This window comes from Chelonia mydas, chromosome 7 (genome assembly GCF_015237465.2).
Source record: "Chelonia mydas isolate rCheMyd1 chromosome 7, rCheMyd1.pri.v2, whole genome shotgun sequence".
In the NCBI taxonomy this organism is placed as follows: domain Eukaryota; kingdom Metazoa; phylum Chordata; order Testudines; family Cheloniidae; genus Chelonia; species Chelonia mydas.
This window is the reverse complement of record NC_057853.1, coordinates 76,235,499-76,249,991: the sequence shown is the minus strand read 5'-3', so window position 1 is coordinate 76,249,991 and position 14,493 is coordinate 76,235,499. Positions and strand designations below refer to the sequence as shown.

The 14,493-nt window shown below is 39.8% G+C and overlaps 1 protein-coding gene across 2 annotated transcripts in view; it reads right to left on the bottom strand.

Annotated features, from left to right (window-relative positions):
• Positions 1-11,811, bottom strand: part of ARID5B (AT-rich interaction domain 5B) — a 148,059-nt gene extending 136,248 nt beyond the window's left edge. The window contains exons 1-2 of one of the 2 annotated variants that reach the window (XM_007054838.4): positions 11,664-11,811; positions 11,039-11,293 (exon numbers count right to left, since the gene is read on the bottom strand). In XM_007054838.4, the coding sequence (XP_007054900.2) occupies positions 11,039-11,293; positions 11,664-11,684 (276 nt within the window). In that variant the 5' untranslated portion in view covers positions 11,685-11,811. Of the gene's footprint in view, positions 1-9,190; positions 9,433-11,038; positions 11,294-11,663 lie in introns of those variants that run through there. The other variant, XM_043550928.1, reaches the window with a different exon arrangement.
• Positions 11,812-14,493: the final 2,682 nt, after the last annotated feature.

Sequence of the window (14,493 nt, the reverse complement as noted above, 5' to 3'; positions counted from 1 at the left end):
CCACCCAAGTTGATTACAGCATAAAAATATTCAACTCATATGAGATTAACTATGCTCTGAAGAGATATATTTATGAGATCCCCATTGCATGGCAAGACTTTAATGAAGGCAACATTTACAAATTTTTCCTGCAACAATGAAATTAGGTTTGTGATAGAAAGAGGTGAATTTCAACTCTGCTTGGGAATTAGATTTATCTCTGCTGCCCCCTTAAGAATATTGACCAGCCAATGGGAATGTTTCCCCTGTCCATGCAGTTATCTAAATCTTGAAATAACTGCCTATAAAAGGAGCCACTTTTTTCTTCTATTCCAATAAAACGTGGTATCTAGTCAGCTTATAATTGCAATACATCTTACAAGACTCCAGAGTGAAGTAAAATATTTGCCACTATCAAGCCGAGGTGTGGGGAGAGGGCTAGAAAAGACACTATTACAAATTATCCTTCTTACATTCTCTTTTTAACCCAACTGAAGGTGTCCGATTATTATTTTCAGAGGAGAAGTTCAGTAAAAAGGGATGGTACCTCTTTGAGAGCCATTATGCTAAAATATGTCATTGTTGTCTAAGCAACCGTCAGAGCCTCCTGAAAGCACAAAACCCTATATTGCCCGACTCAGCAGATGGTTGGAATGCTTACATCGAAGGAAAGAGAGCAGGTAGTTAGAACAGTTTAAAGCAGATTATTATTATTATTTTTTAAAGAAAAATTAACTCTTGGAAGGCAGATCACCACAGGGAGGCTTGGTGCGACTGTACAACTTTATTCTAAGCGGGCACACGGTACATCACTACTTCTCACTCGCTGCCCATAAGTAGGAGTTGGGTTTTTTTAAAGAAACGAAGGCAGTTTTTAAATAATTATGGCAACTAAGATATCTCAAAACTTTGACACGCTGAGAATGTTTTCACTCCAGTGCTTCCAGGGGTCATTTAAAGAATTCTGGAGGTCAGGAGTGATTTGAACACCTGCTCGGCTGTCTACTGAATTACTGATCTTGTAACATCAAATATATGGCCTAGGGAAACAGGAGACATACTGTAAAAACTGTTGTTGATAATTATAGGAGACACTGTGTGCCATTTATCTGATCAGTATAATTTGCATGAGAAAAACATCTTCAGCCTTTTTACTGAAACCTTTACCACAGTAGATAGCTGGGGATGCATATTTTACAACCCAGTGCATTGTTGCTGAAAACACATTCACCCACAGGAGCACAAAACACAATTAGACTATTATGGACTACATTCGCTAAGGATAATAGAACTGTATGTTTCATTTTGATATAAAGGGCTCTATTATCCTCTTTATTTACACCTCATGTAGTTTTGATTTTTCTGTAATTTAGATGGAAATTGACACTGCACGACCCTCATGTAAATTATACAAAATTGTTGTTCTTGCCTCTGGAATTGGGTGCACATCTTAGATCGCTTGGTAGATGTTAGGACCACAGTGCGTGTCCAAAGGGGGGGAGGGGAAGAAAGGGGAGAAATTATCTTAAATGATCGATTTATAAACAAATGGAAATCTCGAAGAAATTTGTGCATGCAGCTTTAACGTCAGCTACCAATGCTCTGCAGATTACTATAGATCCCTGCACACTTACTTACGTGGGCCCAATAACCATAGTGTCTGAGCACCTCACATATATTAATCATGAACTTATCCTTGCAACATCCCTGTGAGCTAGGGAAGTATCATCCCCATTTTACAGAGAGGGAACTGAGGCACGGAGAAATTAAATGATTTACCTAAGGTCACACCTGAAGTCTGTGACAGAGCTGAACCCAGGTCTTCTGAGTCCCAGCCAATAGCTTTACCCACAAAACCATCCTTCCTCCAGTGACCTCACGAGTATTAAAGGGGCAAGGAACATTTTTATAGGAGAAAATCATTCTTAAACAACCTCTCCAATGTAGGGAGCACCTATCTTTTTCCCCCTTCAAGCTTATTTACTGTGGCCATTGTAGGCAAATACTATTTAAGACAACAAGGCGATAAATCAGCTAGTGGAGTTTATGGCTCTATTCCTGAAGGGTTTTGCTTTTTGGAGGGACCAAAATTAACAATCCTCATCTCAGAAGCTGAAGCTCCAAAGTGTGTCCTCATCCTATCTACCATTAATGTGCAGGGTCAACAGCAGCAGAGAGCACTGGGCGTTAGGAAGGTCACAGAAGAGGTAGCAACATACAGTTTACTTTAATGTAGCAGGGCAAAGCTGCCTTACAGTGGCAAAATAGATACTACATTACATCTCTAGAGCACATAAAGGCTTGGGCTGTCATTTAATCAGTAAAATACTTTGCATTTCCACAGCATCAAGCCACAAGCCTGACAGCAACTAAATGAGGTAGGTACCATTCCTCCCATTTTGTAGATGTGTTTAGTGAGGCACAGAGAAATTATGTGATTTGCCCAAGGTCACGTGGTAAGTCAGTGGCAGAGCCAGAGGTGAACTGACTGACCAGTAGTGTGCTTTAACAAGAGGATAATGCTTTCACTTTCACTTTCCACTTAAATTCCTCATTCAGCACATCATACCCAAACAACCTTCCCACTGCCTCTGGCACACAGTGATTCCAGCACATACTCATGCATTTTGAAGGGCATCTGGGCAGACTGCTTTCTTGACTAAGCAACTAACTTGTTAGTCACCCAGAAGAGGCAAGTGTGCTGGGAGTGAAGCATATGCACCTCAAAATTACATTTATATGGCCACCATTTTTCATTCAAGCACTTGAGGGCACTGTATAAAGTCTAACTGTAAATACATATAGCACAGAAAATTAAGTGACACAGGAGAATTTTAAAAAGCTAGGCTAAAACCTTTGATCTGTAATCCTTAGCCAATTTTAAAGGGCAACAAAGATCTTATTTAATACAGGTGACTGGTGTTGCTCCCATTTCTCTGATCTGCCTACTGGCATGTGTTTAGTTTACATATTTGTTTGCAACTTAATTATATTCAAAAATGCAAAACCTGGGAGCATTAGGACCTATAATATAGCTCTAAGCCTACTGGGGTCCATAAACAAGGCAAAGACACAACATGAGGGATCTGCGTAGAGTAACATAATTAAAACGATGTGGGATTCTATTCCCTTGGCATTAATACATCTTTTGTACAAACTCCTCTTCATGATTCAGCATTTGCAAAAGGAATCACATAAAATGATAAGGAATGGAGCGTTACCGGCTCTTTGTGGAATATGAGTAAAGCTGGTCTGTGAAGGGAGGGGGGGCTTTTAGAGGGATGAGTGCACTTAGATTTCTGATTTCTATAGCAACTCCTGGGGGGGGGTTTCTGAACAGAAGTTCAAATTGAATTTATATCTGCCAGTGCAGATAGAAGTTATGACCAAGGAGAAAATAGGTTTCACTCAAAATATTTTCTCATCAGATGGCCTACAGATCTCAGGTAGTTGTTTTGGTTTAGGCAAGTTGACAAGCATTTCATTGCTAATTTTGCCTAGTACTGTTACAGTTTGAAAAGCTTTCCTTGTGGATTACATAATTATATTTTTCTAAACAAAGAGTACATTGCATTAGCAGATTTAAATTATGCAAGCCTATTCTTTTGTCTTTTGTTGTATTGTATTCTATTGTGCTGGTAAAACAATACATGCTTTAATTAGCAAATATCTGTAAATAATTTACTTGCTTTTCATACAACGGAACAATGGAGCCAATTTTCACATACATCTACTGAGCATTTACAGTGGGTTTCTTGCCAGAATCTTCCATTGTTCAATATCTGTATCAATTTGCCCATCATTCAGAACCAACACTGTGCAGTGCAGAAAGAAACGAAAGTTCTTAGCTCGCCAGTGACAGCTCCATCACAATATGCCCTAAAAGAGGCTAGTTTGTTCAGACAGGATAAAATACCTTGAAAATGAAAGCAAACTCTATTATGTATAACCCTGGCACCTTCACATAGAAACATGGATGGCTGCCAAATATTAATGTCACTGGATAAATGCCATAAAATGCCAATGTCCTTCTGACCTTCTGACTACATTTTAGCTACAAAATAAAAAGCTCAACTTGATATGACACTATCAATCATACCTTCGTCTAGTCTCTACAGGGTTAAAACAGGGTGTGAACCCACACACATAAACACAAAGAAAAATCTCTTAAATCAAATACGTATGATTGTTTTAAGATGTGAGGCATTGTTATTTTGAATATGAATGAAAGGGCCAGAATAGGCATTTCAAGAATATTTCAGTTATGCATTTCCCAGAACTATATCTCTGGGCAACTAATGCAAATACTGCTCCCATCATAGTAGAACTTCTTCATGAATAAAAGCACATAAGAACTTGAACAAGAACATACTTTCTATATCATATGCATATTGTTTGAATATTATTAAAAATGCAAAACCTATGTATGGTTTACTCTCCTGAGCAATACAGTAATTATGATTAAGGGACAAGCAGCACAAAAAGAGCCAATTTATCTTACTTGTGCTTAGGAATACTATTGTGTAACTAAGCAACTAAAGACAAAATATAGTCTAATTAATTCACTCCTATGCTTATTTAAAAGACACAATTAGAACATTTTTATTTTCCAGCCTGCACAGTATCTCAACATGCTTGAGGGTGTAGCATGTAAAGCCTATTATTCTCAAAAGACAAGAGTTTAATGTTTAGTGCCACTGATCAGGCTGGGAAAAGCGACTATGGAGCGCAGTGGGTGCATTTTACAGTCTGAATACACTGAGAAATGAAAGGTAAGGGGAAAAAAATCTGCTTAAGTGGCCATAGACACCAGATTGCTGGCTAATGGCTAGCAACATGTGGCTTCACTGAGTAATGTCATTTCCCTCTTCTTCCTTTGCCAATGTATGTTACTGGTAGTGAGAGAGACAAAAATATAAAGAGTGGATATGCAATTACCAAAACCATGATCTTTTATGAGGAATATCATATCTCTAACATTGCTATTACAGTGTACCTGATTTCCAATGCTGCATTAATCTGAGCAACAATACATTGGCAATTGATGCTATGAGCTTGATTTTTAAAGCACCCTTTAATAATTGTACTCTGCATATTTGTTGACTTTATTGGTGTGGATAGACCTGGTGCAAGATATCCCTTCTGAAGTCTAAGGAAGGACTCAGTTCTAATTTCAACTAAGAGAATACCAATCCTTACAGATCTTGAGAAAATCCATTCATATGCAAGCGACATAGGAGGTTTTCCAGGAAAGGTGGCAATACGTGACCATGCGTATAAGACTGCAATTAGTTGCTTAAGGCCCAGATTCTGCCACCCTTACTCACTTACTCATCTAAGTAATCCCATTGAAATCAGGGAGACTCTTTGAGGAGCATGTTACTGCTCAGCATCTGTAAAGGTGAAAGAATCTGACCCTCAATGAAAAAATGATAAATTTAAGAATGTAAGAACATAAGAACGGCCATACTGGGTCAGACCAAAGGTCCATCTAGCCCAGTATCCTGTCTTCCAACAGTGGCCAATGCCAAGTCCCCCAGAGGGAATGAACAGAACAGGTAATCATCAAGTGAGCCATCCCCTGTCACCCATTCCCACCTTCTGGCAAACAGAGGCTAGGGACACCATCTCTGCCCATCCTGGCTAATAGCCATTGATGGACCTATCCTCCATGAACTTATCTGGTTCTTTTTTGAACCCTCTAATAGCCTTGGCCTCCACAACATCTTCTGGCAAGGAGTTCCACAGGTTGACTGTAAAAATTATGTGAAAAAATACTTCCTTTGTTTGTTTTAAATCTGCTGCCCATTAAGATTTGGAAACTTGTTGCTTTCCAAAACTTTCTGAAAAAAATCAGTCTTGTTATTATAAATTACACCTTTTTTAACAGAGTAAAATTTAAAAAAAATAGTCTGAAAATACAAAATTCTGTCTGATGTGTAATAAAACAGGGGTGGTGGCCTTGCTCCCCTTACTCATCTGAGCAACTCTTACTCATGCAGACTACTTGTGTTAGTAAGGGTTACTTGCATGAGTAAAGGTAGAAGATCAGATCATCATTTGGTAAGAGAGACTGAGTCAATGTTTGATCTCTACTAAAACTAGATTTAGATAAATTCACTTAAAGTAAAGTAGAAGTAAAATTAACAACAATGTATTCAAAAGAGTGACATTTCAGACTAAGAAAATTAATATTTTTAGCATGTACACTTCCTATCAAATACCATGCCTACTTTTAATGAACTCTGCTTTTCATATTTTTTAAAGAATAGGCTAATTTATGCTGACAGCTTTAAAAACATGAAAATGCAAGTTGTTAACAAGCATTCTTCTCTCGAATATCTTCTCAAAAAAGGTCAATCGTGTTATAGGGCCAAATTATCCCTGCTGCGACTTGTGTTGGAGAGGGTTAAATGAGCAGAAAATCGGCAGAAACCTTTAACTACAATTCTGTTGGGTTTGTGAGGTGTGGTTAAGCCAATGTGGCATCATCCCCAGTTTCATCTGACCCATGTGAGTGCCACCCGTTTGGAGCTACATGCTGCTGGGGTGTGTGTAGACTGAGCTTGGGAGAGCTTGAGCCAGGACTGTAGATTTGGTGGCAGGAAGGGTTTGGAGGAGGCAGAGTCAAGGATGCTTTCATGGCATCAGTTCCCTGCAAATCCGTTAGGAACCTTCCCTCCCCTGCCCCATGCCACATCAAATTATATTGATCCAGTCTGCCCTTATACAAACTCCCACTTGACACTTTCAGCTGTACTTGAGGCCTCAATCCAGCAAAGCACTTAAGTACATGTTGAACTATCATCACGTGATTAGTCCAACTGACTTCAAAAGGAGTAGTCCTGTGCTCAGTTAAGTACTGTATGTACTTAAGTGCTTTGCGGGATGGGGCCTAGAGGAGTTGGCTGTGGGGCATTTCCGGAACTCCTGGCAACCTGATTCCCTATGGGGTCTCAAAGAGTAGTGTTGTGAATGCCCCAGGACCTGAAAGCTTTCCCCATGGATCTCGGGGCACCTACAGAGCTGGAGGACAGAGCTGGAGGACACCACCACCTTATACTATGCCAGAAGGCAAACCTCAGCCGTCCTGCCCAGGTGATTAGAGAGAAAATAGCGGTGTGGTACTTTCACGCAATGTCAGCCATCCCACTGCTCTCACTGACATACACCAAGAGCGCACTGAGAGAACATCAACATAAGCCTGACATACAGGGCTCTGTTCTGCTCTCATTTCCATGCCTCTAACTCGGGTTTCATGGGTGTAGCCAGAGAGGTCAATTCTGTGACATTAGTACCGACACTTTCAGCTAAGGAAGAGACTGATCCTGCATTTGTTACACATTCAAAATTCAATTTGAAGTCAGCTAAATTTTGTTTGCTTGATTGTATGATGGCGCTCTACTGCCTCATCCAGCATGCTTAACTATAAGCAGATGAGTAGTTCTACTGGCATCAAGGGAACTGCAAACATGCTTAAAATAGAGCCTGTGTATTAGCAAAATCCAGTTTTACCAGTACAGATGGTTAAATATAGATATGGCTGATGGATAAACGGGCCTTTTGTAAAAAGCCTTTTGTATACACCCATCTCTGATTAGCTCAAACATTTGGCAATCAGATAAAATATGCCATCAGTAATTTCTGAGTAACAGAACCATGACACACACACTTCGCTATTTCCTCTATGAGTAGCCGCTGACTGAATATTACAAGGGTAAGAAATTGGGGGAGGGATAGCTCAGTTGGGAGGAGGGATATCTCAGTGGTTTGAGCATTGGCCTGCTAAATCCAGGGTTGTGAGTTCAATCCTTGAGGGGGCCATTTAGGGATCTGGGGAAAAAATTGGGGATTGATCCTGCTTCAAGCAGGGGGTTAGACTAGATGACCTCCTGAGGTCCCTTCCAACCCTAACCTTCTATGATTCTACGTTCATTAGTACTGCAGACACCACATTTAGAAAAGGCTGGCACTCCTAATCCTCAAACTAGTGAGGATGTCTGCTCCTGACAATAATTATACCTCTGACTGGCTTGATCAACAGTTTACGATCAAACCAGTTGCTCTGCTAAATCAACAATTTTACTCACAGCAAGTGCCTCTCTTGACCTCTGACATCACAGAAAACCTTTGATACAGCAGATTTACAATACACATAAAAGTGCAACCTCACTTTATACCAGTTTTCTGAATGCAAGATAGGGAGTTTAAATCCATATATTTTCTTAAACCAAGAAGGATGTCTTCTCTATTGTTATAAATTACCTGTATTTCAAGAATAGCATTTCCATACACAGAAGACATACAAAGGGTTACAAAACATCTCTATTCTAAACACAGCTCTGCCTGTGCTTTAGGACTAGATGTGGCTGTCATTTACATAAAAGAATTATTACTCTGGTTTAGTGACTTAAAATAACTGTGCTACATACTAATACAATATGTAAAATGTTTCCTTAAGTAACACATTGCCAATCAGTATGCAGCCTTTTGTCTTTTAGCTGCATATTTATGAACAGGTTTTATCATTCAAAACTATTTAAAATCAATGATAAAAAATCATGTCAATGTATATAAACAAGTTAATGGAGTAAGTGAAAACAAAGTACATTTCTTAATGGGAGTGTTATGTTGCCCTCTCTAGGCCCTGGCTCTAAATGCTAGTTTCTGTAGGCTCTCTGCCAAAGAAGTATCTCTGTGAGCTGTTGCTATTTCTTGCTGCGGCTGCTACTCTGCTAATGAATGACTAACTTAGGCCAGAGGGGAAATGACATCATTGGGGTGTAAAATAGTCCTGCATTAGGAAACTTTCTACCTGCTTTACATTTGTCATAATTATTCTATACAATTCAATAATCATTTGCATAATTCCAAGGCATGCCATTATCTCAAATGAAAATTGTTTTCATATGGTTGAATAATTCAGAATGACATCAGTTAAAGCCCTAATGAAATATACAAGTATAATCATACAGCTAATTACTATCAGTGTTTGCATTTTTAAAAAATCAAATCATGCATAATATTATGAATGTACATGCAGCTGAGAATTACTGCATAGAAGGAACATTCTTACATGTAATGGTAGGATTAATTTTCTCTGATGTTCATACCACAGTAACATGAGCTGATCATTAAAGCATATTAAAATGATTTGTGTCCCATTTCCCACCCCTCTCATCCAAAACTCTTTCATTTAAAACACTCACACACACACAGGAGTATGGCTTCTAAATATTCACCACCAGCAATTTTAGAACCTCCATCCTTCACTGTCATCTTTTTTTATCCTTAAGAAGAGAGTCCTCAATTTAAATTGCGAACACAGAAATTAAAATAGGTAAGTGGTAAATTGAGATGAGGATTAAAAGAAATGTTTCAAATACATTTTCAAAAGAAGTTACCACAAAATATCTAATAAAATTCAGAATGATTTCCTGTCTGGTTTAGCAGAATGTCTATTACACTTGTAGTCTTTTCTGGATATTTAATCCTCCCCTTTTCCAGATCACAGCCCATGTTGAAGTAATAAATTTGAAAAGCAAATAATAAGTAGTAGTGAGGGGGAGGGGAAGAGAGACAGCTGCACAGGAAAGTTGGACAGGGGGAGGGGACAGAGGCACTTTCAGTGGAAGAGAGGTCAACCTGTTAATGTTTTTCAATACCCTCTCCATGCTCCAAAATGTCTTAATTATTGACATCAGAAAAGATGGGCAATTTAAAAAAAAAGTAAGACAGCTGAACTACATATTTATTTCAGAAGAAGCAATTTATAAGGGAATGTTTGAAAGGTTACAGTAATTAAGTAGCATGTAATAGGAATGGGTAACTCGATACTTCGGGGAGGGGGGGAGCTTGAGAAAAACTACAATTAACTCCATCAGCCTATGGACTGTTGAAGGAATTGGCAGCTCGGATTGTATGGGGGCTTATTGCGGAGATAAGGAAGGCTTCCAGTCATTTCCCCCCATGCTTGCACTTTAGGCAGCTGAAATATTATTGCAGCCACATCTGGCTATTTCTGAGCGCTTTTGAACTGGCCATCTCTCCGCATAAACATAGCGCCGTTTGTACACCACACTGAAATAGTTCCTCAATAACAGTGCAGTCAGCTGACTAGAGTAGCCAGCAAAATTGCGGTCATACATGAAATTACAGAGCTAGAAGAATACACTGTAAACGCAATCTGGGCTCCAGACCTTAGCTTTGCAGTTATGGGGTACTTCTAATCAAACTTTCCAGGATGAAATTGACAATGGGTTCTCCCTATTAGAAGTAACTCAGGGGGACTGTAAAACGAAACAGCTTGACTTCAGCATTAGCCTTTAACTCATTCCCTTCCACCCACCCACCGGTCTTTCTGGAAAACGTCCACTTTTTTTCATAGTAATTTTAAACTAACACATCTAGTGAAATGCACCAGAAAAGAGAGATCGTTGTTAATGCTTAACGTGTTTGTGCTGGTTACATGACTGCTTTGAAATACGCCCAGGCATCTCTGCAAGTTATTTGAATGTATTATTCCAGTACCTGTCATTTATCACTTTATTCAACACGTCTTTGCCAGCTCAATAGCTTTTGATCTCACTCAGCCTCCATTTCGTAATTTCCGCCCTCTTAAACATATCAAATACTAAAAAAATGTTAACAATATCTAAATCCACCAAATCCCCCACTCCTCAACCAGACACTGAAAACGGGGGGGGGGGGGGGACACACAAAACACCAAAGCATGTGACGTTCACACAGCAGCAGCAAGAAGTGGAAAAAATCATTAAAAAAAAATCCTTAAATCCCCCCTCCCCCCAAGTTATTTGATTGTGGCTTTTTAAAGAGCATCCCCCCCTCCCCGCCGGTAGAGCTGCCATCGAAACTCTTACAATGGCAAACAGCTCAAGCCCCTGTTTGTGGCACTACCCCTTTAAAAGAGTCTTACGTTGCCTGCAGAAGGGAACATTTCAATCCTGTCCTTTAATAAACATTACGGGGGGAGGAAAAATCCGCACAGATACACACAGACGCACACACAGAGAGAGACAGAGTGAGATATGTTTACCACCTCGCCATGGTCACTATTTCTGCCCTGGGGAGTATCTTCTGGGAGGAAATAAAGTTTGGAGCTGGATAAAAGTTGCCGGGTAGTCCTCTCTTCCCACAACAGCTGGAGCTCCGCTATGCAAATCGGATCCTCTGGCTTACATCTTACAAAGAAAAAGTCGCCAAGGGACAAAATTCTTGGTTTGCCTTCAAGGTGGAACTGAAAAGCCTTGTAGAAAATGTAAGGACCGTGCAAACCACACGGAGAGCCGACCCACTGCAGGGAATTAAAAAAAAATCAAGTCAATAAAATAAATATAATCATCATAATAAATAAGACAGGCAATCGTATATAGATCACAAACACACACAGGCTTAAGGTGGGAATATCATCATCTAAAATAAGGAGTCTGGCAGTACCCAGCAAAGAACCCCCCCCCCCCACGGGAAAAATAATCATCATCACCGTGATAATAATAATCCGTGCCTATGTATGATCAGTGAAGGAATCTATAAAGGGGGGAAATGCCATTTGGGGGTGCAGAGGGGGAAAGTTTGGTGGAAAGTTTGTGGGCGGGGGCCGGAGGGTGGGGGGCTGGGGCTGGGGGGGGGGGGTCGGAGCAGAGAAGCGGAGGAGAGACGAATACCTGGACTGAGTTGGGCTCCATCTCGACGTTCTGAATTGATTGAACTCAACATTCTCTCCAAACTTGTTGGCTTGAATGGATTGCATCAGGTCCTGGCAGGGTAAAGCTCTCTCCTCCAGCAGCCAGCCCGAACCCTCAATATAAAACCTGAACCTCGCCTTCCCAGCTCACCCAAAATGACCAGAAAAGCAGCCCAATATTTCTCCTGGCCCCCAATTTCCCAGAGGTGTGGAAACGACGAGTTTTTTCCCCCAATTGCTGCCTGATCAAATTGGCAACATGGGACGGGGGCTGAGTCAAAGCATAGGACAAGGGCGGATGGATCAAGGCAAAATTGAGATCTAAAACCTAAAAAAAATATTGCAAAGCTGGAGCCTGTGTGGGGACATGAGTTAATTCCTGCAAAGTCCCAATGATGATGGATAGCATCACCGTTTCATTTTTGATAGGCAGAAAAGCTGCCCTGTTCAGCTGCGGATCTGACAGGACCTGCTTGTATATGTCTAATATAAAGAACATTTCCTGCAGAGATTCTGGGGCGCAGCTCGTCTTTCTAATTCTCTTTAGCAGATTTGCCTTTATTAGACATGTAGATTTGTTTGATAGTTAAATGACGTTCCCTCACTGTCATATTTTCAAGGAACTTAATCTGTTACATTAGCTGCTTGATGCCTGTTTTCTGTGGGAAAGGAAGAAAGTGGGTTATCGATTATATAAACATATAAATATTAATGCAGTTGTTCGCTTTGGAAAAAAAGACGAGACTAATGAACACACACACACACACACACACACAATCACTGGATTTTGCAAATAATATTGAACGGACAGCTACTGCATATAGGGAATGGAACAATAAACGATGCATGCTAAATCAATAAATGGGAGCAGTGGGTCTTCTCGGAATATGAATTCAGGCTGCTCCCAGATCTGCGTGTGCATACTTTAATTTTGATGTATATACATTAGTACGTGTTTACAATGCTGATCTCTGCCAAGGGCGATCTCAAATCATAATGTGTTTATATAACCAAGTGCTGCAGAAATACTGACTTTAACACACACACAGGAGAGAGCTAGAGCGCTACCTCAGTAATAGTTTGGAACCGGGAGGAGGGGGAGGAGAGGGAAAAAATCCATTTGGAAACTAGTTAAATACAACTAGAAATTAAGCTGTTTAAAACCGGGGGCATGAACCGTGAGACAATAAAGGCTTTAAATGTGTATATTTATTGTCCTGGAGCCCTGAAGCATTACGAGATTTGCATGCAGGGTTATTATGCAAACATTGAGAAACTTAAGAGCGACAGAACAAGGAAAGGGCACAGTGAGCAATGAAATCAAATGGCAAAGCCCAGCACCAATCCAGCCCCTATGTTTTCACCAGCAGTCTTTAGATGCATTTTCGCAGTGTTGATGTAAAATGGTGCACCCTCGCTTTCTCTCTTCTAATGTTATTATATTGGCACCGATCCTACCAAAGTAGGTCTGGCATGTTAAAAAGTAAACATGTAATATATGGGAAATAAGGTCTGTACAGTATGACAGTTGAAACCTGATCTGTGATAAAATTACAGGATGTTGAAATTACTAGTAAGCTATTTTTAACGCTTTCGCAACATTTCACCTCTAGTCACAGCGTCTAGCTGAAACAGGATTACTCTAATGAAAATTATATTCACATGGTTGAAGTTAATAGTTTGGGGGGGGGGAACTAGGGGTGATAAATGTGGATTCTCAGTGACTTGAGGCTTAGAGCATAGATTTTTTTTTACATTTTCTTAATGCAGGCGCTCATTTCAGTAAGATTAGAGTATTTAACATTATCTAAACCTCATTTAAAAAAAACATGGTGAAGTAATAAAAGCAAGATCTAGCTTGTTTCTATACACACAGCGAGAAACGAAAGAAAATGGCAGATACTCAAATTACAATAAGAAATAAAAGCCCATGCCAAAGAACTGAAAGCTGTCGAAAACTATTTTAATAATTTAAAGTAATATTACAACTCTGCCAGATGTAGGAGGCTATATAACAATTTATACTGTTCTCTTCCATTCTTCAGCATAGCCACGTTAGGTGATCTGTGGGCATCACTCTTTAATGAGCTTTTCTCGAAATTTCATCTGATCATTATAGTATGTAGTGTAGAATATGGGGTTACTGAATTAGAATATGGGGTTACTGAATTAAATGACACTTCAGTGTTGCTTTCTTTTATCATGCAGTAAGTATAGTATACATTTAATTAAATTAACCTACTTTATCCATCTTTAAATAGTATGCCTATTGGTGGCCAGAGGGCATTTAAAGATTGCTTTAATATTAGAGGTGACTGATACGTGTATTAGGCAGTGCACTGTTCTGGTAAGCATCTAGTGTAGTTGAAGTAAGCTTGTTTTAAAGAACTTGGGTTGCAGTATTTTGACAAGATCATATTTAAGATTGACTGAGTCAGTTTCCTGTATAAGCAATGCAGCAGCATTTATGCAGGAAACCTCAATAGAAAGCCTCCGGGCATTCCTCTATTGTATATTAACCCCCCCCCCCCCCCCCCATGCACAACCTTTTACAACAGCTGAGCAACTTCTGTTTTGTTTGAAGCTGTGGTCTCCAAGTGTCTATAAGGTACTTTATCTAATTGGAAACACTGTATCACTGTCTGTTAAAGGTAGGAGCTCCATAGTACTGCATGCTGCGTAATCCTTGCAGGGAGAAAAAAAAATCTGTGATAAGGTTTTTCTGATGTTAACAATTGCGGTGCAATGCCTTGGATAGTTCTGAAAACCTGCAGTCCTGTAACCAGATTCGTGCTGCAGAGACCCAACCC